At 33.4% G+C, this 23640-nt stretch overlaps 8 protein-coding genes and 1 pseudogene across 9 annotated transcripts; 5 read left to right on the plus strand and 4 right to left on the minus strand.

The window, feature by feature from the left end:
* Positions 1 to 2023: 2023 nt before the first annotated feature.
* On the plus strand, positions 2024 to 3698 carry F54F7.2 (ZP domain-containing protein). The gene is made up of 5 exons (NM_077576.6): positions 2024 to 2183; positions 2229 to 2427; positions 2528 to 2715; positions 2765 to 2963; positions 3246 to 3698. Exons 1-5 carry the CDS (start codon positions 2027 to 2029, stop codon positions 3469 to 3471), a joined length of 969 nt encoding a protein of 322 aa, NP_509977.2. The 5' UTR covers positions 2024 to 2026; the 3' UTR covers positions 3472 to 3698.
* A 1101-nt stretch (positions 3699 to 4799) lies between these two features.
* On the minus strand, positions 4800 to 5521 carry F54F7.11 (annotated as a pseudogene). The gene is made up of 2 exons: positions 5129 to 5521; positions 4800 to 5081 (listed from the first exon to the last, which is right to left on the minus strand). Coding segments are annotated over exons 1-2 (675 nt in total).
* A 695-nt stretch (positions 5522 to 6216) lies between these two features.
* On the minus strand, positions 6217 to 7079 carry F54F7.9 (DUF19 domain-containing protein). The gene is made up of 3 exons (NM_001129677.6): positions 6872 to 7079; positions 6626 to 6826; positions 6217 to 6581 (listed from the first exon to the last, which is right to left on the minus strand). Exons 1-3 carry the CDS (start codon positions 7040 to 7042, stop codon positions 6279 to 6281), a joined length of 675 nt encoding a protein of 224 aa, NP_001123149.1. The 5' UTR covers positions 7043 to 7079; the 3' UTR covers positions 6217 to 6278.
* Positions 7080 to 7752: 673 nt separating this feature from the next.
* F54F7.3 (DUF19 domain-containing protein) lies at positions 7753 to 8543 on the minus strand. The gene is made up of 3 exons (NM_077577.7): positions 8315 to 8543; positions 8072 to 8272; positions 7753 to 8018 (listed from the first exon to the last, which is right to left on the minus strand). The coding sequence occupies exons 1-3, from the start codon at positions 8483 to 8485 to the stop codon at positions 7821 to 7823; spliced, it is 570 nt and encodes a 189-aa protein (NP_509978.1). The 5' UTR covers positions 8486 to 8543; the 3' UTR covers positions 7753 to 7820.
* A 689-nt stretch (positions 8544 to 9232) lies between these two features.
* Positions 9233 to 10096, plus strand: F54F7.14 (Uncharacterized protein). The gene is made up of 2 exons (NM_077578.3): positions 9233 to 9394; positions 9832 to 10096. Exons 1-2 carry the CDS (start codon positions 9234 to 9236, stop codon positions 10088 to 10090), a joined length of 420 nt encoding a protein of 139 aa, NP_509979.2. The 5' UTR covers position 9233; the 3' UTR covers positions 10091 to 10096.
* A 1063-nt stretch (positions 10097 to 11159) lies between these two features.
* Positions 11160 to 12090, plus strand: xtr-1 (MX region of TRA-2 Related). The gene is made up of 2 exons (NM_001322634.3): positions 11160 to 11252; positions 11306 to 12090. Exons 1-2 carry the CDS (start codon positions 11181 to 11183, stop codon positions 11822 to 11824), a joined length of 591 nt encoding a protein of 196 aa, NP_001309443.1. The 5' UTR covers positions 11160 to 11180; the 3' UTR covers positions 11825 to 12090.
* Positions 11992 to 13364, minus strand: F54F7.8 (Ovule protein). Its single transcript, NM_001029539.3, has 3 exons — positions 12902 to 13364; positions 12770 to 12855; positions 11992 to 12283 (listed from the first exon to the last, which is right to left on the minus strand). Exons 1-3 carry the CDS (start codon positions 13355 to 13357, stop codon positions 12196 to 12198), a joined length of 630 nt encoding a protein of 209 aa, NP_001024710.1. The 5' UTR covers positions 13358 to 13364; the 3' UTR covers positions 11992 to 12195.
* A 2474-nt stretch (positions 13365 to 15838) lies between these two features.
* Positions 15839 to 20734, plus strand: mes-1. Its single transcript, NM_171780.8, has 12 exons — positions 15839 to 15981; positions 16040 to 16123; positions 16178 to 16277; positions 16332 to 16555; positions 16770 to 17087; positions 17156 to 17318; positions 17366 to 17697; positions 18342 to 18647; positions 18700 to 18882; positions 18930 to 19170; positions 19249 to 19951; positions 20129 to 20734. Exons 1-12 carry the CDS (start codon positions 15862 to 15864, stop codon positions 20253 to 20255), a joined length of 2901 nt encoding a protein of 966 aa, NP_741906.1. The 5' UTR covers positions 15839 to 15861; the 3' UTR covers positions 20256 to 20734.
* Positions 20735 to 21967: 1233 nt separating this feature from the next.
* Positions 21968 to 23240, plus strand: F54F7.10 (Elongin-C). Its single transcript, NM_001129676.2, has 2 exons — positions 21968 to 22073; positions 22818 to 23240. Exons 1-2 carry the CDS (start codon positions 21974 to 21976, stop codon positions 23132 to 23134), a joined length of 417 nt encoding a protein of 138 aa, NP_001123148.1. The 5' UTR covers positions 21968 to 21973; the 3' UTR covers positions 23135 to 23240.
* The last annotated feature ends 400 nt before the right edge of the window (positions 23241 to 23640 follow it).

The raw sequence follows: 23640 nt of genomic DNA on the forward strand, positions 1-23640 counted from the left end.
CTTGTCTTGAGATTTTACTCTGAATATCTATGTATGGACCGTTCACATAGTGCGCTTTGATAACATACATCGCGCTTATCGTTGGCTTCAAAATTTTTTATTATTTTCTAAGTCTTGCATCTAGAAACCATTAGAATGATGGCTTTCGCTCTCATCAAATTGTCAGTTTTGAAAAAAAGAGCACGTCGGAAGATTCCAGGTTTCAGTAAAATTGTTTTTTATTTAAACCCAGATTGCTACTTGATCAGAAATAATCGAATCACAGACATGGAGAAAAGAATAAACATTAGGTCATTTAACATCCTCTTCCACTTCTGTTTACATTTTGGAATCTGGTGATAATTTGATATATAATATGATTTAAAAATACCAAACTTCCAAATTGCCAAGCTTGAAAACTTCACAGCCAACAACTGTTTAGTTCAATTGACTTGAGCCATGTTGTTAACGAAACTTTCGATTTTGTTCCACCAGTAATCACCCAAATATCATTTTCCGAGAATAAGGGTTGTTAAAGTAATCACTAAATTCTAATCTTCATTGTGTCACTACTCATTAATTTTTTCCTTCGCGAGATTCTATTCACAATCAATTTAAGTTATCGGCAACGTGACAAATTTGATTAATTTCGTCAAAATGTCTTTTTTTTCAATGCTAAACACAAATTTCAAAAGTTTTCATATTTTTGAAAATATTATGTAAAAGCTTCATGAATGCCTATTTATTCAAAATGTTCCATGCTCAGTAATAATAAATTTTAGCCTATTTTCGATTTCGTCATAAGCTTGTTGTTGATTTATAACATTAAAAATCAGGTAATAAATTAGAAAAAATTATTCAACTGATTATGGAAATTCGCACATAAATCTCAGCATTGCAAAATAGTCCAATGATGAAATACGATACGATTTCATATAAGTTCATGACCAAATTTGCAATTTATGAAAGTGAGCTGTCAAACTTTTTTAAACTCTGCTTTCGTTTATTCAAAATCACTGGTACCTAATCTGTGATTAAATATTTCCTAATTAATTAAAGTTACTGTCAATTTGAGCATACTTATTTATATTTCACACGAGTTTTTTTGAAACGTCACAGTAGTTTTTGTTCTGAAAGGGTCAATTCTCTGAACACATCAGTCATTGGTCGGATACAAATATTAATGTTGTCTTTCTTTTTCCCTTATTCTAGGCATCCGTAATTCCATTACGAGATTGCGAAACCATGCGAGAAAAAAATTTGATTTTTGTTTGGATTTTCTTGCGCCAAAATTATGTGCTTAATAATGATATAGAGAAGTTGGACAAAGTTTATTTATGTATAAATACAATGAGCCGGTAAATCTCGTGCAATTTTTTTGTTGTTTTAAATTTTTAGGTACAGTTTTGCATCTACATTTCCAAAAGAAAGCTAGTTGTAAGAACAATTAATAACTCGAAAACTGCTTATTTGGGCATTTGTAGACTCTTGAAACTAGTAATTAAATTATGCGGGAACATTGGAATATTTCATTCTCTGCTAAAAAATAAACGTACACTTTCTATTATTTTTCTGTTGAAAAAAACAGCATTTTCTTGCAATCTGAAAACTAATGTAACAGCGATGAGATAAGGTTTGTGTAAACTGATATGTAGATTTATAGTTTTTAATCATCCTGGAATCTAATTGGTTGACAATTCAGATCACAATTACTATAAAAGAACGTTTTGTTCTGTCGTTTTTAATGAGCGAAATGTTTTGTATGATCTTTAATTGTCATCAATATGAACGGACGCTATACTTTCGTTACATACATGTGTACCCGTTGTCATGGACTGATGTTGAGAACATTATGATACATTATTGTTTACAATAATATTTCTTTTTATTTAGTTCCTTGTCTATCATTAATAACTTTACTCATTCTTCTTTATTTATTTTACGTTTAATCAGCCATAAATTTTATTCCAGAGCATCTCACTTCAGCATTTTTAAAGTTTTAATTTTAAATGTTTGTTTGTTTATTCTAAAAAAACAATTACAGGACATGCTGCTCCTGCGTATTATTGTCTCAGGCATCTGTCTTGTAGCTCTTGCTCACAGCTATCGCGAAGAACCATACCACACTCTCAAAGTTCCATTCAGTTCAGCAAAAGGAGGACAGATTTCAAAGGAGGTATTCATCGAGTTCTACTCCCACACTGGTAAAATTTAATCATAGTTACATATCAGCATAATTTAAATTGCAGTTCTCACTGAACAGGATGTTGCACTGCGTATGACAGTACTATCTTCCGAAGAAGTGTCAATGTCTGTCGACAAATGTGGAAAGAGACTATTCGAAACATCTGAAGACATCAAGAATGCGACTTATCTATTCACACGGGAATGGATCGACACCATTCTCACAGGAATTTATGAAATTTGCACTGTAAAGAATGAATACCAGTAAGTAATAATTTTCGATTTTGATTGCTCAAAACCAACTCTAGCAAATTTTTGAATATTGAAAGATACCACAATTATCTATGCATTTTTTTATTTTAAGAATTGATATAACCATTGACTGCAAAGGACCATGCAATGGAACTATCATCTTCTCAATATCGAATCAACAACCGGAAAACATTCAAGACAAGAAATCGAATCCAGCAGAAGGAAGTATTCCATTTGCGACATCTGGAGATAGCGTTCCAGTGAATGTTTCATCGGACATTGGGTTGGTTATCGAAGCAGGTAAGTTGCTGCTAAAAATTAAACCATTAATAAACTACCTCATTTTCAGCTTTTATGAATCCGAGTGTCCGAGTCGAAATTGAAGTGGAGTACTCAACACCGTACACCATGGTCATTGGAAAGTGTGGACTGACCATGTTGAGACTTGAAGGAAATGGAGAACTGAAAAAGCATAACTTTGGTTGGGATGAGACAAAACTCTTACGTCTTGTGAAAGCTACTCAATGCCCCGGAGACAACAGTGACACGTGAGTGAATAATTATACTTACCTTGAGAATTAGCTTAGTAGCTTCATGTTCCCAGGATCCGTATACTTTTAAAAATACAGATCTAACCTGATAAATTTAATAGGTTCGAGGCACAAATTAAGTGGGATTTTGTTTGAACACCAAAAGGTTAAAACTGGGTCTGTTAATTGGGTCAAAATAGGTTCACCTGCAATACACTTTAGTGTGAGCCGTGAACAAACAGGGAGACATACGTCGGCCCTATTTGCTCTATTAAAAGCTACATAAAGTTCCCTTTCCAGCATCGACTATGTGATGTCATCGGAGAAAGCAGGTAGTGGTACTCTTAAGTTCTCGATGATGCGACACCAGTCCAAAATGGATCGTCACCCAGCAAACATGTTTGATACAATGGAGCTCGCCCGTGGAGTTCCAAAGCATCATCCGTCCGATGAGAAGACCCCAACTCAGTCTTCAAATGTCGTTCGCACTTTCTTTGTGCTTCTCCTTGTCTTGATTGGATATTAATTAAAATCCTTAGAGTCCAAATTTAATGTTCCAAAAAATCTAAATGCTTGATTCTTATCTTTTCTTCATTCTTTCACAATCCGAGTAAATTGAGTTTTCTTTATACTTATGAAAACTGAATATTTTTCAACGTGATTCATTTCCCTGTCGATAACTTTTGTAATTTAATGTGTCAAAAACATAATGATACTAGTTGTTTCTTTTGTTTCAAGATAAATTCAATCTGTAAGTTACAGCAAAATACAGCTGTTGTACCCACTTTCACTAGTATCCATCATGCAACTTTGAGTGAAACATATGATTTTTTTGAAGCTTTGAAACTTTTAAACAACTTTTTCGGGTTTTCAGAATGATTTCAAAACTATCGAAAGCCACCAAAAAAAAACTTATGAAAATTTGCGTAGTTTTTACAACTTTCAAAATATTCCAGAAACTGAAGGAAAATTTTCAGAAACTTCAAACAACTTTGAAAATCTTCGAAATTTTTATCAGACTTGAAATTTTGTATTTTAGGTGACCTTTTGATATGATTTGTTGTACTTATTATAGAAAAACAGAAATTATTGTCTCAAACGTCTAGTGGCACCAAAAAACTTTATAAAAGCCATGTACAAATTTGGCTCTAAAATGACTCAAAAATGTTGAAATTGTCCGAAAATGCACCAAAATGTTTCGAGGTGTGTAATTTAACATATTTAAAATTTTAGAAAAAAATTCCGCTCAGTAGCTTCATGTCGGTCTTAAAGGTCATAAAATTCTAAAAATCGAGCTTTTGCATGCTTTCAGTTATTTCCCTGATACAAAAAACAAAAAGTACACCCCCAAAGTACACAAATAAGTAAAAACAATTGGGCGTAACTTTTTTGGAATTATCGTCTTTCAAAACATTTTTGATAGTTTATCTTATATTATTTATTTAATTAAAGTACATGTAAAGCCAATGAATAATCAAAGATCTAGAAATTGGAAATGAGTGTAACGTTTAGACGTCTTGATGCTCTATAATTATTTTGTTATGTATCAAAAAAAACGAATTGAAAATAAAAAGTTAATACTCACTAGTGAGTGAACTCAGTTTGTTTTTTGTACTTTGGTTTATTTTTAACTTGTTTCTAATACAGATCTCAACATTTTCCAATATTTAATTGTTGCAAACATAACGTTATAAAATGCTTTTCAGAGCTCACAACACCCCTCCTTTTTTATTGCTTTTTCATTGGGAAAAACAATGTAACTGTCAAAAGTGAAAACTTTAAAAAATTTGTGTGATATTTTACAATAAAATTATTGCACAAAAGTATCAGAAATGCTTAATTGCCTTTAATAATTTAAATGAATTCGAATGCAAGTTTTGTCAAAACGTTTCCCATCTTTCCACTATCGACTTCATTTTGCCCAAGCAAACTTTGAAGTTTTTGAAGAAATTCGAGTAAGTCAATTGCTCTCTTAGCTGCAGCAATTAAGGCACCTTTTTCCATTGAAGTGCACTCTAATTTAGAACCGACACACTCAGCGGATCCTCTCAACAATTCTATTTTTGAGAATTCACTTTGCGTTGACATTACGGCTTCAGAACACATTTTAAAATGGGCTTTAATGTTTTTTCCTTCCTGAAATGTATTTTTCATATACTTTGAAAATATAATAATTCTCAAACTTTTTCCACGCAATCAAACCCAGCATGGTATACTTGATGTCCAATTAACATGAGAGCGTCATAAATATATTTCAAGCTTTTTACTCCATGACATTTCGATGGTATAAAACAAGATGTATTTTCATCGCATCTTTGTTTGAAACAAGTTCTTCGAATGTAGAAAAAACAAGGTATTTATCCTGAATATTGAGATTGTGGTTTAAAAAAAACGAACGTTACCGATTGCGAAATAAGACAATTTCCTATTTGAGAAGATTCCTGTTCACAATTTGTAGTGTTTGTAGTATCTATATCAATGCCAAAACCTTCATCATCTACTGGTTCATTTGTTTCAATGACAGACGCCGAAAGCAGAGAAACTGACGTAATCAAAAGAATAAAATACTTAAACATTTTGAAATCACAGTAAAACAATATCTGTTACTGGTTTTTATGCAAAAGTTTTTGAACATGTATATGAAAAACATGAGAAATTGTGTAAAAACATTCGTATATACTCAATATACATTTTATATTGACTTTTCTGAGAATTTATTGAAAACATTAAAATAAACTTGATGTTTGATTCCTGTTTTTAAATTTCGTCTAAAATAAAATAAATTTTATAAAGTTAGAGCAACAATAAAAAATCAACGGATGGAATTTTCATCCGGGCTCGTCACCTTTCACTTTGCCGCGTTTCACATGTAGATCTATGAGCCTCCTTGTTTTTGACAATGAGTAAAATATGGAGGGCCCGTATCCCAGGAAACATGACTGTCAAAAAGTCCGTATCCCAGGAAACATGACATGTCAAAAAGTAGGCTTATTTTTTCATAATGCCAGCCGACAGCCGCTCAGCCCTGCAAGACAAGTGAGCTCTGTTCTTGTGGCTCTGGAAAGTTTTTTTTTGATGTGTAGAACCTACTACACTGTAGATCTTGTGAGAAAAATTCAGTTCGGAACTCACAAGAATATAGATTATTTTAGGCACAGTTTATGCTGACAATTTTGAAAAAAAATTTAGGAAGTCTTATCGTCAAATTTTATACCTTTCTGAGCCTGTTCAACACAAAAGGTTCTATCGAAACGTTTACATTTGCAGATGTGGGATGCAAATTTTTAGCATATATTTCAAAACAAAGAATGTATATTTCAAAATTGGTGACAATTAAAAAGTTAAATATGCCAAATTGTTGACAACTTGAATCAGTTGTTCTTTAGAAATTTGCGATATTGATGTTTGGATTTTTTCATAAAGCATGTCGGGTTTGTCGAAGAACTCCATCAGTTTGACAACCTTTTTGGCAGCAGACATTAATGCTGTTATTTCATCAGGAGGGCAAACCAAATGCGAAAATGCACAGTCAGCAACTCCTCTCATCAAGAACGATAATGAAAATTGTGATTTTTCCTCGTTGGACACCATCTTCTCATAGCATTTCTGCGCATTCGTGGTAATGGAACTGAATTCCTAAACGAAAATAATATTTAGAGTAAACGCGTTAAAATTATCACCAGTGTCATGCATTCAAATCCTTCCCGGTAAACTTTGTTACCAATATAAAAAACAGCATCGTGGAAGTATTTCAAGACTTTCACTTCCGTGCAAGCTGGTGAGCTAAAACAAGTTGCATTCTTAAATCCGTCAATCATTGACAACATATAAGTTTTATTTATCAGAGAATGTGCATTTTGTGATCCAATATCCAATTCTTTCTAAAATAAATTGAATGTATAACATAAAATTGTTTGCAAACTTACAGCAACAACAGTGAGACAAGCACTCAGTTCATTTATTTCAGTCTCACATTTTGAAATTGTTTGATTATAAAGTTCTATTGTAGAATAAGTTTCGTTGATAACTATTGTTTTGCCAATGTTTTCAGATTTAGCTAAGACAGCAAAGAATAGGATGACAAAACGGTTAGTCATTGAAAATATCACCTGGACAATAATCAACTTGCCATATTTTATACAATAATATTTCAAAACATTAACGAACGGTGACGAATTTTCTCATAACATAATAGTGTGCTTGACATGGAGCCTAAAAAGTTGAATCATACAATTTTTTTAGAACATTTATAAAAATAGATTTTAGTTATTGCATTTTATTTTACTACATTGTGATTATTTTGAAAATCATTATAGACTATGTATTATTATTATTATTTTCACATTTAGATGCACCAGTAATTAGAAAAAATAACCTTTCTTTATTTCACTAAAAATTATCAAAACTTTTTTCCAGATAAATCTTGCAAATTTCCAGAAATTTAGTCTCCTTTGGGATCTTTTTTTGCAATTGTACATAGAACCTTCTTCTGTGAAAAATTTAAAACTACGTTTTGCAAAAATTGTTGGATACCAGAATGTTACCAAAAAATTTAAAACTTTGCTTTACGTTTTTGAAACTTCAAATAATTGTTTATTATTAGAAAAATAGAAGTGATGAGCATTTATAATTTTGATGTTTTTTTGTATAAATTTCAAAAATAAAAAAACAAATTTTAACTTTTTTTCAGTCAGTCTATCTATTTTACAAGTTTTTGACCCCTATCCTGATATTTTTATTGTTTTTTTCGCAAAGAAATACGTTTATGTAAGAGTCAATTATTGATGTGAACTATCGGCTTTTTTTTGAAGAAGACTGGAAAACTTTATTTACTCTTTATTATTATCAAGGTTGATTTTTTCGCTTGAAAATTTATTACAACAAATAAAATTTCAAAGTTATCATTGTTACACAGATAGAAAGAAAAAGACTGAATCTTGAAGCACCTTTCGTTTTTTGTTGTACTTCTTTGACATAATCGTTGAGAACAGAAATGGCTCTGTAACCTGCCTTTGCAGCGAATTCTTTGAATAATTGGTCCTCTGTACTGCAATTTTCTATAGCGTTGTTTTTCTGTAAAACAAATACGTAAAAACAGCGTAACATAGCAAACAGTAACAACATACAGGATGAATGCAGTCGTCCGAAATTTGATCAATGTTATCATCCATTACTGTCACAAAGTTTTGAATTGTTTGATTCACAGCCGAATTTAGGCAAAGAGCATACTTGAAACATGAACTGTGATACAATTCAAGTTTCAACGTTATCGTTTTATTAATGTTACCAGAAATCAAGTCTTCTTCATTGATCTTTTTGTACGCGTTCTGAAAAAAATTTATTTCTGTAAATTTGTTTAGTAAACTAACATGAAGTCCGTCTATGCAAGTTTCAAATATTTTTAGATGAGTGATACATAATGATTTGTTGGAATCAACACTGTTTGCTGGTGGGATTTTTTTCTCTGAACTACTTTCTGCCGAAAGAGAATTTCGAATAAAGAAAACAGTTAGACAGAATAATACAATTCGAGTATTCATTTTGAATTGACGTTTTGCGATGATACATTTGTCTTTTATGTGAACGAAAATCCAATAAATTTTGTTTTTGAAACAAAAAACAGTCAGCCGACGTTCAGAAAAACAATGCTGACGGGAAAAAAACAGTGAATAATATAGTTATTCTTTCATTTTTGTAAACAGAAAAGCAAGAAAAAACCACTACAATAACAAGGCTGGCCATGAAACTCGATGAAAACAGATTTTATTGTTCAAAAAGTAACTTTAAGATTTAAGAGTTATAGAACTACGTAAAAATCTTTACTTAACAGACAAATACTAATGTTACACTTTTCAACCTCTTTTTTCAAAAAAACATGTTCAAATATGAACAGAGAGCAATTTTTTTATCTTTTTATCAAAAAATTGTGAGATGTGCGTTATGTGTATCGAAATGAAGCCTATTTTTCTCCTTATAGGACATCAATAATCCAAATATTTTCTCAGTACTATTTTTTTCAAAACTTACCATAATCGTCAACCCTAATGAATTTTTACAACGTTGAATCCCACCCAACATGTCAAAAATACAGGAAAAAACAGATATTCAGACTTATTCAACACTGAACAATTTGTTTAGTTAGGTAAAAAGCTTTGTGAAAGCTTTCTTTTAGCTTCGTGAAAAATGTCAAATTTTAAAATACTGTACCTAAAGTTTCAGAACCATTTTCATCGTTTTGTGGTTTATTTCTTCATCGTGTGGAAAACTGTTTTTACAGAATTCTACAGCATGACGCATATTCTTCATCTTTGTCAGTGTTGTGTTTCTTATTTGGTTATACTTGTCGCCTCAATACTTTTTGTTTTCAAAATGCAAGTTTGGATCTTACTTGTTTGTTGTTTCAATTTGATATATGCGTTACATAATGAGAATGTAACCGAATCTATGTTGTAAGAGTTAATCTAAAGGTGGAGTGTGTCCGGAGGACAAATGATTTAAAATCCCTTTTATGGTGCTAAAATGACCATGTATCGTAATACAACTTTTCAAAAAAAATTTTGACTTTTTTAAATCGAGTCAAAAAGCGGGGTAGACTGGGTAAGTGCCTCTTTTCAAGATATCTAAAGAAAAGTCGCACTTTCGAACACCTACAAAGAATGATAATTTTAAACACAATTAGAACATAAATTGAAAGAAAAATTTTTTTGATCGATAGGGGAAAACTAGAGTTTTCGCAGCTTTTTGACTTGAAATTAAAAAAATCACTGAATAGTTTCATAATGTTATTAGGTCATTTAATCACCATAGATAATGGTTTTTAATAAATTCCCCACTGGGTGCATTCCAGCTTCAATAATATTTTAAAGTTGTTCAAGAGAAATTTCAGATCACTGCAAAATTATACTTCAAGAAATGTTTATCGACCAGTGTCCGTAAATTCAAGGCGAAAACCTTCTTCAACACTAGATGAATTATTCGATCTCAACACATTTTTCACATGCTACGTCATTATTATATTTCTTTCTCTGATATTTTTATTCATCATGATGAGCATTTATACTGATGTACTTCTAACAGCGTTGTCAGCCAAACTCAAACTTTGGTGGAGACAGGTGGCAATTTTATTCAGCAAGTGTAGAAAATAAATGTATATTTTCGGGCACAGTGATTTCTAAAATGTTTAATGTTCTAAAAAATTACATGGCCAATAATATTGTGGTTTTGTCAGTTTTTGTGGGCATAATATTGATTCGCTCAAATATTTCAGACGCATACGAACAAAAAGGCAAATTCGCGGCATAAACATGATATAGGTGGTAGATCTAATTTTAAAAAATAAAAGGAGATAAACCAAAAAAAAAACACATTTATATTAATTCCCAGACGAATTTAAATAATTATACGTTTTGAAGTGGTCTGGTGAGCATAGCAACCTGCATATTCTTATACACACAACGAAAAAACTGGCCGAAAAGTTGAACTTTCAGACTTATGCTGGTTTTTAAAACACGTTTCATAATGAAATTCGCTTAGGTTTGTTTCATTTTCATTCATACTGAGTAATCTTAAATAAGTTATCATACTAAATTCACATGAATAGTTTTTAAGTGGTTTTCACTCGAAATAAAGAATTCAACATCGTCAAAAGTGTGTTGATTTTCTAGCCCGTACTCATACTTCTCATCACACTCGAGTTTTTCTCACAGCTTCTCTTTTTAGCTCTCTCGTGATACGTTTTCTTTGCTTTTTGCTTGTTATGCAACATTCATGTGGTTATCAGTAGAAGAAGGTGGTTCAAATACCTTGTTTAAACAAATAATTCGACAATTTCCAGGTTGTTTGCCAACTGTTTCGGTAAAACAATTATAATTTGACTTTTTTCATTTTGAATAAGATTTTATAATTGTCAGTTTTCTGCTGTTGTGCTTTATGATTAAATCGAATTTTGTTCAAAACCAGCTGTCAATAATGAAAACCTTATACATGAATTAGCAGTCCTAGTTAAATAATTCATTTATTCGAAGAAGAAAAAACTACATATGATTCACTCTCTTGTGTCACACCTTTTCTTCTTTTTGCCTATTTATTTTATTCCCCAATTACTTTAAAATTTCAAAATTTAATCGTTTTACCTGATTGAAACCGAATTTCAAGTTTTGAATTTCGCTCTTCGATTTTTTCCCTCTCTAGTTACTTTTTATATATTTTCAGGCTTTTCGGCCATATTGAGCTGAAATGGCGTCGCCTCATGGAATTAATACCCCAGAGACTAAACACGAATTTTCTATAGAAGTCTTATTGAAAGAGGTAACACAATATTAACTGCAACTATGAAAAAAAAAAGTGATGAAATATTTCAGCCATTCAAGGAAACAAAAAAGCTGTCGGAAAGCTGTCATAAATCTCAAGAATCGATGAATGGAGATCTTTTAATAAACACCGAAAAGCAACACGCAAAGATTCAAAACAAACATCCACGGAATTATTTCACAGAACCCCCATCGATTGAATGTTGTGTCCGAGAGAACCAAGGATTGCCACCACATCCACGCGCAAATCAGTACCCAGCCCATTTCTGCAAGGCAATGGTGGCCTACTGTGAAGATCCGTATTGGACAGAACGCACAGTGCCACTTCCGCCAGGGCTTGTTGTACCACGTCGCCCTCTAGACTACTACAATATCATACCAAACTTGTCGCCACCACCAGAGGATTTCAATTGGATTCCTCCTAATGAGCCTCCTCCAATTGAAATACCAAAAGAAGCTTATGAGTTGTTTTATGAAAGAAGGAAAATATATTTTGAAAATCTTCACAAAAACCGGAAAACTGAGTCGGCAAAGATTCGCAAACAAGGTGATGGTCCTAGTTTACAATGAAATAAACAAACTGTGAATACTTTTCATTCCGAATAACCTTTAAAATAACTTGATAATAACTGAACCTCTAATCAATTCAGAACTTCTGTTGAAACCGATTTTGGTATTTTCCTCTGTAAAAAACATTTGCTTCAATAAAAAATGTAAACTATTCGATTGATAATGTAAATGTATTTTATAACAAATGATTATCATACATACTTCCTTAATTTTATATGTTCACTTCTTTTGAGAAATGATAAATTGTGAATAAAATTGTATTGCTGAGATGCTAAAATACTAACATGTTCAAAAAAGGTTCGTGAAAAAGCAAAAATACAAAGTCTTGAGATACACTATCCAGATCGTGATGTCAAAAATGATTCAATGTATTATCGCTTTGCGCGGTAAGACTCTCTTTGTCCAGGGCTTTCGAAACGTTTTCCTGGTTGATCCGTTGTATGATGAAATGGAGTTGTTCTGGAAACTATCATTCAGGGTGGTTTATAATAACAAAGAATTTTGTTGAGCTGCCATATAAGCAAAGTTTTCTTGGAACGACTTTCACTTTGAGATTTTTTTCGCCTCAAGCTAGATTAAGTTCAATGTGTCAATGAACTTTCAATAATCTCCGAATTCGGAAAATAATGAAAAATGAGATTTCAGTCAGTTTTCCAACTTAACTGTATTTTGAAATTTTCATAGAAAAATAAATCGTTGTTGAATTTGACATAATTTCAGCTATGTAGCAATATGAATAAATATAAAAAATTGAAGTGTACGATTTTGCATTATTATCATTTGTTAAAACATACTACCGCAAATCTCAAAGTTTATTTTCGAGAACTTTTAACTATATGCATTCAATTGCCGCGCGGTGCAAAACAATAGAAATTCACGAAAATAATTTTGAGAAGTAATTTTGCGTTTCAGTACAAAGTTCAATTGCAAATATTTAAGAGTTACCTGTTTTCAACAACTTGAAGATTGTAACTTTCTGTTTGAGATATTGATCGAACGCTGTTATTTCTCTGTCTTGGTCTTTTCAGATCCTAAAAAACAATTATTTAATCCTTTAATAATTGCGGTTTTCTAAACCTGATCTGATCTATCTTTTGTCATTTGATAAGGGTGTGCTCGTTGTGCGGGCGGCGTTGAAATTCGTAGAGACATCAGTGGAACTGGTGTTTTGTGTGCTCCAATTACTGATAACGAGTTTGCTCCAAATGGGAAAATGGCGTTGAAAGTAGGTTGAAGTGACATAAAATGTGCAGTGAGAGCTTCTAAGAAGGGGTTTGGAACGCTCACGCCAACCGGTGGCGGTGGAAGGGAAAATACGGAGGAGTTTAAAACTTGATCAAATGGTGCATTTGGCATGTTTATGTGTTGAGGTAATTGAGCCAGTTGGGACAACGGAGAAATTGCAACTTGTGGTGTTGTTAGTGGATGGGAAATTTGGGGAAGATGTGGTAGAGTTTGCAGTGGTGGTACCTGTGAGAGACATACATACGGATGCCCATTTGGTGCAATTCTCACATCCAAGTTGTTGGACATTCTGAAATAAGAAAGACATGGTATAAATAAAAGTAAAAACTTGTTGGAGCCAACAAGAGTTTCAGGAAAAAGATTGAACGAAAAATTTAAATTTATTGAAAACATTTTAACAATTATCGTATAAGCGTGTGAATTTATTTTTCAGTTCTACATTTTTATTGGAAAAACTAAGTTTTGAATTTTAGTAATTTTGAACATTATTTTAAGAGCCCAAATTTTTGTCCCTTCCAACTCGGGAGCTTTTAATTTGTTCTTTGAAGTGTGTTTGTGGCCATTTTTACAAAAAATTATGTATTGTAATGTTAAGAAGAATTGATTAAATAATACAACTAATATAAAATTTACATTTGATAGTAACCTGAGAAAACTAAACCAACGTTTTAGCTGTGTTAAAAATCGGCAAATAAGAAATATGACCATTTGATTACAATTATATGAAAAGAAGGAAAATTATATTTGCACAATATTGGAAGTATTTTGTCCCCTCATAAAATAACTACATTCCCATGAAATGGGGGTTGTATTAGATTTGTTTTTTTTTGCTAAAAAGCTCCTTGGTATAATTTCTGAGTTGCGGGAGTAATGGTAACGAGGCTGGTAGCAATAGTAATTGATATTTCAGAGAGGTCAATTGAGTAAACAAATGGAAAAAATTGTGTTTTAATTTGGGCTTGCAATGTGATAAGAAGCACAAAATATTGAGAAGACGAACTAAACAACGTAGTATATTTTCAGCCTTTGATAAAATTGTTAATCTCTCTAACATGTTCGTGTTTTAGCGTTCTGAACCTACAACCAAAATCTTCAAAATGTAAAAGTAATCAATTACAAAAAAAAAAATAAAATTCGACCAATGCGACACGAATTGGTAAAATTCTAGATTTATGATTAACTGCCTTTTTTCCAAATTTTTGAACAGCCATTAAACTTTAAAAAATTTTATGAGAATTCATATTACGATTTTTTTTCAAAATTACTTTTAAAAGCGCAGGTGTTATACAAAAGTACAAGCGTTTAAGCATGCGTAAAAAATTTGCAAAATAATCACATATACAAAAAATGAAACAACTTCTAATTCGTCCCAGCTAGATTTTCGAGTGAAAAAATCAATGACAGATAGAAAGTTGATCTATGTTTTGTTTACTTTTCAACACCAGAAAATGTATTCTGGTATGACTAATATCAAAATTTGCAACTGAATAGACAAAGATGAAAACTTTTCAACATCCAACAGTGGAGGCTTCCAATCACTTTGAGTGCACAACTGGAGAACTTCAAAAAATCTTTCAAAAAAGAGAACACTCCTGTTTCTATAGCATACTCTATTGGCGCAAAAAGAAAATTCCAAATCTCTACGAAGAAACTGGAGACGAATCTGGCCCATATTTCAACAACGCCTCTATGGGATGTCGTTTGCGACGACGGCGAAGAAGAGACGCTTGCATCTGCCACGTAGGGTTTGCATAAATCAAATTGAAACGGATTCGGTTGACACCCCAAAAATGATGAAAACGAAAAAAAGGGGAAACGAGAGTGGAGGTGACTGAAAAGCTCTCGATCTTCATCGTATCTCCATGACTCCATTCTTTCATAATCTGGAGTGGTGTTCGATATGTTGGTCAATATCTAGAAAAGAAACATATGTGACAGGCTAAAACAAATTTTCAGAAATTTCAAACAGCTAAAAACTAGGATTTTTGGAAACTTTGCTTTAATTACTGCTCAACTCAAATATTTCACTACATCTCACACTATGTATTTACGTTCATTTTCCCCATTTTTTTATTTTTCGAAGTTTTAATAAATTCTTTAAAATATTCGAGATTTTACTATAAGAATTTTATAATTTCGTCGTTCTGTAAGTCGTTTCAATAAGGTTTGTATTTTTTCTCCGTTTTTATTTTTTTTGGATATTTTCAAGGCTGTATATATAATACTGGGTGAGAAATTAGACGCAACTACGAAAAATATCATCAGAATAATTAGTCATCTCGACCTGATTGACAATTCTTTGAAATGAAAAATACTTTTTTTTCAGTTTCTAATAATATGTGACCCCTCTATGACCTACTCTCCAAACTCTTTGTTACCGCGATGCGTCATGCAATGATGCATGCGTCTCTTGTATTGTTTTGGACTCTTGTCGTCTATACTACACACGCACACACAGAGAGACCGTCTTCCTGAATGAAACTTGGCACAGTGCCCGCGCTGTTGTGATCACTGCGCAACATGGTCCTCTCCCTTCCTCCTCCTGCGTCTCTCGCAGTAGAGTGTTGTCTGCAAACCGTTCGATAATTCTTGCGGGGCAGAGTTTTTTGTTGTTTTCTGTTTTCAAATCTTCATTGTTTTCATCTTATCTGCTCGTTTCTTTTTTCATGATTGAAAACTGTTTATCGAAATAATATTTTGCAGCTTTGCAAAGTTGCAAACATGCTTCGTTTTTCCTCACAAATTCCGACAGAGCTTTCATTTACTTTCAGTTACCATCACCTGATGCCAGCATGAAAATTCATCACTTTCTCACACTTCTATGCACATTCCTTCCCTTAACCACCACTGCACTTACTAACTCAACTCCACTGTCACTATTAGGACCATGCTACAAGCGTTGTGTCACAAAAGTGAGTTTTTGAAATTATTTTTGGCTTTTTATCTTGTAATTTCATAATTTTATTTCAGTTTGGTGAAACCAAGGAACAACTCACAAATGCAGAAACCATTTCCCTCGAATACGATGTTTCGAATAACACGGAGTTTTCATTGGTTTGTTTCCTAATTTTGTTAGTTAACAAAAAAAATGATTTTAAAATATTTCAGTGCAAGCTGGGATGCAACAGCCACGAATACACCGATCTGAATCTGGCAGCTTTCCGCTACGGACAGCTGGCATACCAGAAAATCCTCACCACAGTCGAAGGTTTGGATTCACAGAAAAACAATTATTTATCTTATTAACCTAAACGTAATTTAGATGTACCAACCCGCGGAACTGTTCTGAATGATGTGTTCATTGTGTGTCTGGATACTTCATTTATGCCGTCCAACAACTCAGCACCGTCCGCCAAACGTCTTCTATCCGGCACAGTTCTTCTCGTTCTTGATGAAGATGTTGCCAAAGCGGATAATGTGTTTCTTATAGAAGTACTTGCTCGAAATGCAGACAAATCTGCTGTTCAGGTGATAAGCCAACAATGGGTGAGTATAAAAAAACAGCTGAGGTACCACACAGATGTAGGTATGTAGTCCTTACATGAGCATGAACAACCGATCAAAAACGTAGCATGAAAATAAATAATTCAACCGTTATTTAAAATTTTCGTGATATGCTCCAACATTTAAATTAACGTGTTTTTAAAAGTAATAATTTTTGCTTATTCCTATACCAGATAATATAAATATTCATTTCCAGTGCTACTCATCCAACTGCAATATCACCTTCAACGCTCCAACAGAAGTTTCTAGTTTTGACGTCCGTCTCCGCGTGTCCACGTTTGATAGCAATGGTCAAGTCGGCGGCATCAATTTTTCTAAATGGCACAATATCAATCAGATTCTGACAAAAACTTTTGTCGACATGTCGCTGAAATCGGTTGTATGGAAAGCTGAAAAGGCTGCCGCAAACTTTGTTTTCAATTTGACTGCAAGTGACCATGTTCCAGCTTGCTCTCTTCAAATGATCTATCGAAGTTCTCTCAGTTCAGAGCTTTTGCATAGAAACTTTTATTTGGTACGTTCAGTCATTTTTATTTTGAGTTGAAATCCGCACATCTTACTCAAACAAAAACATTTTTACAGGATCACACTCTTGAAGTTTTTGTCAACAACTTAGATTTCGACAAGATCTACACAATGCAACTTGCTCCTTCCGGTACCCACGATCGCTCAACACCTTCACTTGCATCGGCAGTTATTGAGATCCCGCCATGTAGACATTTAGTGGATGACTACAGTATGTGTGGTAAGAGTGAAACTTAGATAAATGTTTAAAAGTAATGTATTCTTCAGCACCGCCGCCTGTCTCATCACTAAGTTACAATTGGAACTTATCTCCTACTAGTGAATATGAGCTTCTTATTAAATGGAAGCTCTTGAATTACATGGACGGCCTGAACGTTACAGAAGAGCTCTCAATTCCAGTGGCATATTTCTTGTTGAACGCCCATCCTTTGATAACCGCCAACAATGAGCAATGTGAAAAGTATGAGAAGATTCGTCGTGTTGTGAGCTATGGGCTTCGTGAGCTAGTTTTTCATGTCCCGGATACAGATTGCAACTATGAAGTCGAAATGACAGCAGTTGATACAAATCAGCGAATCAGCGAAGTCAAAAAAATTCAGGTGAATAACAATAAGTATGCATGCATTGTTTATGAAAAAAATTAAGAAGTTGTATAACATAGAATTACTATGAATTTTCACAAAGCCGTTGTCTCTATTTAGTTTCTAATTGTTTTTTTTTGAATTCTATCAATTTACCGTATTTCTTCTATTAATATGGCTGCAATACTATTTTTCGATGGTCTTCCCGCTTGCAATACTAATAGGGAGTGCAAGACTATTAGGGAGTGCAATACTAATTTTCAGAACATTTTCTGACTTTGAGCTTACTAGTTTTTTTCCTGAGAAAGCTCGAATCATATGTAAAAATTCAGAAAATTTGATTTTCATATAAGTTCAAAAACTTCAATCTCGTAGAAATGATGTGAAAACTGTTGCAAAATAGGCAAAAAATGTTGTTGAAATCCTGAAATTAACGAGACGGGTTTGTAATACAAAAAAGTTAACGCAAGACTATTAGAGAGTGCAAGACTAATAGGGAGTGCAATACTAATTTTCGGAAGGTCTCCGAGGGGCAATACTAATAGGGAGTGCAAGTCTAATAGGGAGGCCATATTAATAGAAGATATACGGTATGTAGACAAGTTGAATTAATGCTTTCACTTAAACGTGGGCTCACTTGAGTTTCAAATAGCAAATTTCAGGTTTTCCGGTTTAATGTTCCTCCTTATGTGTCTTTCCTGCAAGCGTCTGACATTCCAACATCGGTGGAACTTATGGCAGTGGTCCTCGCTACAAGTGCAATCTTTGCTCTTATTGCTTTGTTTCTTTTGTACAGAAAAAGGAAGAGAGATAAGAAGGCGAGATTCCAAATGTACAAAGATGCAGAGGCAGGAGTCTCTTATGATTATGTTGCTACAACTGAATCATTGGGAAGCGTCGTACAAATTCGGAGCACCAATTTTCGATTCGAACCAGTAGAGAACATTGATGGAAATATTGAAGCAGCGGTACGTGATTTAGTTGTTTTTTTTTCTCGAAAATGCAATCATTTTATTTCAGCTTGCCCAACAACAGAAATTCGAAGGAGGAACAATGAATAGCATGTTTCGAACTTATTACAACCTCGATCACCCAGTAAAAGTACCAGCTCACATGGCTGAAGCAAGTTCAGATGAAGACAATGGATATGAAAACATTAGATATTCGTACTTTGGATCGGAATTGAGTGATGACGTGTTTGAGGTATTGCGCCTTTTTCTTTTATCACATTTTGACAATTTTTAATTCAGGAGGACATCTACATGACACATAAAAGTTTGTCAATCTATTGTCAAGACTCCCCTCTGACGACTCCGATGGCTCCGATTGCACCATATGAACATTTTGACGACATTCCTTCTCATCAGTACAGAAACTTCCAAGTTCACAATTTCAATGAGAGAATTGAAAAACAGGCATACTGGTTAATGGCGACTGTTGTCGATGTGGTCCGAAGAGAACTCTATTCATTGAAAGTCCCGAAAGATTACAGTAAGTTTCAGCTTGTTTAAAAGGATACATATATTTACCATGGTGAATTTTTTTAAATCATGTTGTTATGTGTTTCAGCTCCAGAAACAATTTCTGCAATGAGAAAAGAACTGGAATTCCTCAGAACACTTGCTCCGCATGGAAATTGTCGTCGTTTTGAAGGAGTCGTTATTGGAAGATGGGACGACTTGCCACGTCAAGTGATTGGAATTCTTATTGAGAACACTCGTGGTGGAACTCTTCGAAATTACATTGCCGCTGTTGGTTCAGTGTTCCGGAACTGTTCTCTAGCCACTGACCATGATTCTTTTGCCAGTCAGCAGGACATGAATTCTACTCAACATCCTTTTGATAAACTCTCTACTGAAGCTGACGAGAATAACTCTAAGAAGGTGAAGATCCAAGAAATCACTGATAGCTTGTCCATTCGGTTCTGCCAGTTCGCTGAGCAAGTGTCTTCAGCACTAGAACATCTTCACAGTGCAGGATCTGTTCATACAAGAGTGACAACTCTCAACATTTATCTTCTTCACAATTACTCGGATCCATTTGACATGCTTCCCGATCAGGTTGTCAAATTGGGCAATTTCGGGTTTGCAGTTCAAAACTCTGAGGACGTTGTACTTGACGACAATCTCCAGCCACCAGAAGTAATTAAAGGAGAAAAATATGAAGCGAGAGGGGATATTTGGCAGTTTGGACTGTGTCTAGCCGAGATGTGCAGCTTAGGAGATCTTGAGCAGTCGGAAGTTGGCACTTTGAAGTCCGGACATGATACATTGTGAGTTCATAATTAAATTTCATTAATTTGGAATGATTTTTTGCATACCTTAATTTGAACACCGCTAGAAAATTTAATCGCAAAGGCAAAATGTTTTTTTTTTCACTCAAATTAAGGTTTTGGATCTTTTGAAGAATCTATTTTCATATGATTGAGAACTAATTGAAACTATTTTAGCAAGAATTTACCATCCACCCAAGTTCTTCGTGACGCAGCAAAACGGTGTCTCAGTGCACGCACTCGTCCATCAGCTTCTGACCTTTGCGGAGTGTTCAAATCAGTCAATGTCGCTGCCACGGTTTAGATGAATACACCCCAACCATTCCCTTTGTAATCAATAATACATAAAATCATTGGATCCAGATTATTGTTAATAAGTTGATAACTAATCAGTTTTCACCGTAACATTTCCAATAAACCCACATTCAGATTACTCAACCATCCCTATAACAGTCACCTTTTCCCACGAATTACCCCTCCCTCCACCCACATTGTTCTTGTCGAGTATATATTGATATATTCATTTTTTTTTACCAATGATATCATTATCCATTTTTCTCACTCATTTGTGTTTGTATAGTTTATCATTTTTGTTCCATTCAAAACATATGATCTTAAATGTGACTTCGAAACTTTTCTGATCTCACTCTCAATTTTTTTTTGTTGTTCCCAACCTCTAGACTATCCTGTGAATATGTATGTTTAAAAAACGTGTCAACCCTCTCTCCGTCCCGTTTAATTTCATTTTTTTATCATTGATTTTTTATAAAAGTTGAAATTTTGATTTGTGCTTCCAGAACAATTATGAAAAAGATAAAATGTAATAGAAGAAAAATACTGAAGGAGGAATGTCGTAATTAAGTCCCAACACATTCATAATCTAACATGATTCAATACTAATAGTAAGACAAAACATTTCAAAAAAAATTCGTAGACTTTTCGAAGTTCACAATTAAATTTTTTAACGGACAAAATTACCAAAAATGTGAATTTTCGAGCAATGCTGCAGAAGCGAACCCCTAGAATGATCAAATTAGAATAAAAACTTGTGGAAAATTTAGTTTTTGGTCAATATCCAAAATTAAGATGACTGCGTTTTCATCATGAATGTATTAAAAACATTTTAAGTTTTGCAATGGCTTTTAGACATTTTGAACGACAGGAATCGTTTTTGATGTTGTACCACAATAATAGTACTAATTGGTTTTTATACGGATTAATCAACTTTTCAAAAAAAATGTAATGAAAACTTCGACATTTATCAAGTTATACCAGGCCTGATGCAATTAGAACATCATAAAGCAGCAAATATTTCAGAAATTTAAAAAGGAACACACATTCGTGTTAAATTAAAAAGTGTATTGAAAAACTGCGAATCAAAAAATTCAAGCTTTAGAAAAGTTTTGCAGAATTTTTCATTTGTTTTCTTTTATTTATTTATTTACAGCTTTTAAATGTTAAACTTGTATCAACAGATGAAAAATCGCTTAACGGCTATTTTTAATCAGAAAGATTTTGTGAGTGTTTAATATTCACTAACAACTTCTATACCGTATGCATTTTTACATTATTGTTATCATTTTTTATATCGGTTTCGACAAAGCTTTTGTGGACTTATTGCACTCTAATTTGAAAGCTTGTATTCAATCAGATTTCTAATTTTTCTTTACTTAAAGATAACAAAAGATGGCAAAATACTTGCTATTTGGTTTAGCTAATCGCCTGTTTTCGCTTTCTTCTTTTTGATATGTTTTCATTTCGTATTTGAAAATACAAAACGCGTTTTAATCTTGATACATTTTGCATTAAAAATTGATTGAAAAAATAATGTAACTTTATCGTAAAGTACTTTCACATTTCTCCCTGTTAAATTGATTTCGCTCATAGAGTTAAATAAAGTCTTTTGACTTGACTTTGGCTCACCAACTGTTTCCATGGTTTCCATCTCTCCTCATTTTTTATCTCATCATATAGATTAGCTTTTCAGAGCCACACTATTATCATCTTAAATCTGCATTGAGAATGTCCGAAAACATATCTTGCGAACGGGAGACGTCTGAGAAGTTTACAAAACTAAAGCTAGTGGAAGAAGAAAATGAAGATGACGATGAAACACCAAAAGGTTAGTCAACACATAGATTTGAATTGTATTTTAAAAAACTTTTGGAAGATATTTTTTCATAGTTTAGTTCACAAAAAACGCCACAAAATCATATCATAATTATTTATTCATCGCGCTATATCAATAGCTTTTGTAGTTTCACATTTTCAATTTTTAGCTTTTTTCGTATTTAATTTTACTTACTAAGGAGTCGTTTATAGCCACTATGAGTGTATTGGGTGAATGATCATATCGTGAATCATATATTTTTGAGAAGCGATTACCAAAAAAATGTTTTCCCTCGAAATTTCAAACAGTGGGTCTTTATTGAACCATCATGTCCAGTTTGTCACAAAATTTTAAACAGTAATTCTAAACGCTTACTCCTAGCAAATTTTTGATGAATGAGTTGGGTAATCATTTGGAAAAAAATAACTTGTCGCGCATCCTCGGGATTTTTAAAAATCAGAAATTTTTTTTCAAAAACAACTCTTGACGCATTTACGCAGATAGAGTTTAATTTTAGAACTTTAAGTTCCGTACTAATCCATTTTCAAAGGTGTCTCATTTTGTTGTCTAGGGACATGCCGAGTTCCTTGTATCGTTGCATAGAGGCTCTAACAAAGTCTTGTATTGCTTTTGAATTGAATTCTCAAAATTACTTTTTTTTTAAATCTCAAATTGAACTAGATTTCTGTTAAATTGAAACTTCGGAAGATGCATTGTTAGTCATTTCTTTAAAAGACAACCTATAACATTTTTAAGGATCACCGGTGACAGTGATGGTTAAACATCGCGAGTATGTGAAACTGGTAAGCAACGACAATCACGAATACTATATCCAACGTGATCTGGCGGAAACATCCAGAATAATTCGAGACATGCTTCATTGTCCTGGGCGAAGCACATCAAACTGCACTGTCTACCTTCATATGGTCAACTCTAGAACACTGCAAAAAGTTTGCCACTATCTTGCTTACCAAAAACAATATTTAAGAAGAAACGGAGAAATCGAGTCATTCAACATTGAACCCGCAGGCGCAATGGATCTTTTATTGGTTGCTGGCTTCCTTGAACTTTGAAGAAAATGATCAACTGACAAATATTTTGCATCCTCTTTTTTAATCCGCGTTTTTCAAAAATTGGTTTTGTTCAACTAAAACATTTTCAATAAACAAAGTGAGACAAAACCACTTTTCAAAACTATTTTTAAGCAATTCCTTCGGATTTTATAAGCGAAAAAGTTTTTCAACATAATCATGGCCCACCCTGTACAATGTGTTCAATGATGCTTTTATATTACGGGACCATGGGATCATGAGAATGCCTATTTACTGACGCGAAAATATTGGCAGGCCGCGGCAGCTAGAGAGCGGGTGGCGAAGAGAGACGCAGGTCTATTCGCTACGAGATATTTGCCGCCAGAAAAGTAGGCATTCTCATGATCTGTAATATATATTGTTTCCCGTAATATATATTGTTTCCAAACATGGTTTTAAAGGGAAATCGATAACTCCACACCAAACAAGTAAGACGCATTTGCGCTCTATTGCGAACGCGCCGCGTTTCCTACGTGCGTCGCGAACAC

The sequence above is a fragment of the Caenorhabditis elegans genome, chromosome X, assembly GCF_000002985.6.
Source record: "Caenorhabditis elegans chromosome X".
NCBI classification, from domain to species: Eukaryota; Metazoa; Nematoda; class Chromadorea; order Rhabditida; family Rhabditidae; genus Caenorhabditis; species Caenorhabditis elegans.

Excerpts from the sequence above, each read along its gene's own strand:
- F54F7.2 (NM_077576.6), top strand. The coding sequence starts at position 2,027 with ATGCTGCTCCTGCGTATTATTGTCTCAGGCATCTGTCTTGTAGCTCTT. Across the intron at positions 2,716-2,764 it reads TGGGTTGGTTATCGAAGCAG|CTTTTATGAATCCGAGTGTC; the intron begins GTAAGTTGCTGC and ends CCTCATTTTCAG. Across the intron at positions 2,964-3,245 it reads CCCGGAGACAACAGTGACAC|CATCGACTATGTGATGTCAT; the intron begins GTGAGTGAATAA and ends TTCCCTTTCCAG.
- F54F7.9 (NM_001129677.6), bottom strand. The coding sequence starts at position 7,042 with ATGACTAACCGTTTTGTCATCCTATTCTTTGCTGTCTTAGCTAAATCT. Across the intron at positions 6,827-6,871 it reads CTTGTCTCACTGTTGTTGCT|AAAGAATTGGATATTGGATC; the intron begins GTAAGTTTGCAA and ends AATTTATTTTAG. Across the intron at positions 6,582-6,625 it reads GATTTGAATGCATGACACTG|GAATTCAGTTCCATTACCAC; the intron begins GTGATAATTTTA and ends ATTTTCGTTTAG.
- F54F7.3 (NM_077577.7), bottom strand. The coding sequence starts at position 8,485 with ATGAATACTCGAATTGTATTATTCTGTCTAACTGTTTTCTTTATTCGA. Across the intron at positions 8,273-8,314 it reads CTTGCATAGACGGACTTCAT|AACGCGTACAAAAAGATCAA; the intron begins GTTAGTTTACTA and ends AATTTTTTTCAG. Across the intron at positions 8,019-8,071 it reads CGGACGACTGCATTCATCCT|AAAAACAACGCTATAGAAAA; the intron begins GTATGTTGTTAC and ends TTTGTTTTACAG.
- F54F7.14 (NM_077578.3), top strand. The coding sequence starts at position 9,234 with ATGACGCATATTCTTCATCTTTGTCAGTGTTGTGTTTCTTATTTGGTT. Across the intron at positions 9,395-9,831 it reads AATGTAACCGAATCTATGTT|ATCACTGCAAAATTATACTT; the intron begins GTAAGAGTTAAT and ends GAGAAATTTCAG.
- xtr-1 (NM_001322634.3), top strand. The coding sequence starts at position 11,181 with ATGGCGTCGCCTCATGGAATTAATACCCCAGAGACTAAACACGAATTT. Across the intron at positions 11,253-11,305 it reads TAGAAGTCTTATTGAAAGAG|CCATTCAAGGAAACAAAAAA; the intron begins GTAACACAATAT and ends GAAATATTTCAG.
- F54F7.8 (NM_001029539.3), bottom strand. The coding sequence starts at position 13,357 with ATGTCCAACAACTTGGATGTGAGAATTGCACCAAATGGGCATCCGTAT. Across the intron at positions 12,856-12,901 it reads CAAAAGATAGATCAGATCAG|GATCTGAAAAGACCAAGACA; the intron begins GTTTAGAAAACC and ends ATTGTTTTTTAG. Across the intron at positions 12,284-12,769 it reads CTTCAAGTTGTTGAAAACAG|AACAACTCCATTTCATCATA; the intron begins GTAACTCTTAAA and ends GATAGTTTCCAG.
- mes-1 (NM_171780.8), top strand. The coding sequence starts at position 15,862 with ATGAAAATTCATCACTTTCTCACACTTCTATGCACATTCCTTCCCTTA. Across the intron at positions 15,982-16,039 it reads ACAAGCGTTGTGTCACAAAA|TTTGGTGAAACCAAGGAACA; the intron begins GTGAGTTTTTGA and ends ATTTTATTTCAG. Across the intron at positions 17,698-18,341 it reads GCGAAGTCAAAAAAATTCAG|GTTTTCCGGTTTAATGTTCC; the intron begins GTGAATAACAAT and ends AGCAAATTTCAG.
- F54F7.10 (NM_001129676.2), top strand. The coding sequence starts at position 21,974 with ATGTCCGAAAACATATCTTGCGAACGGGAGACGTCTGAGAAGTTTACA. Across the intron at positions 22,074-22,817 it reads TGACGATGAAACACCAAAAG|GATCACCGGTGACAGTGATG; the intron begins GTTAGTCAACAC and ends AACATTTTTAAG.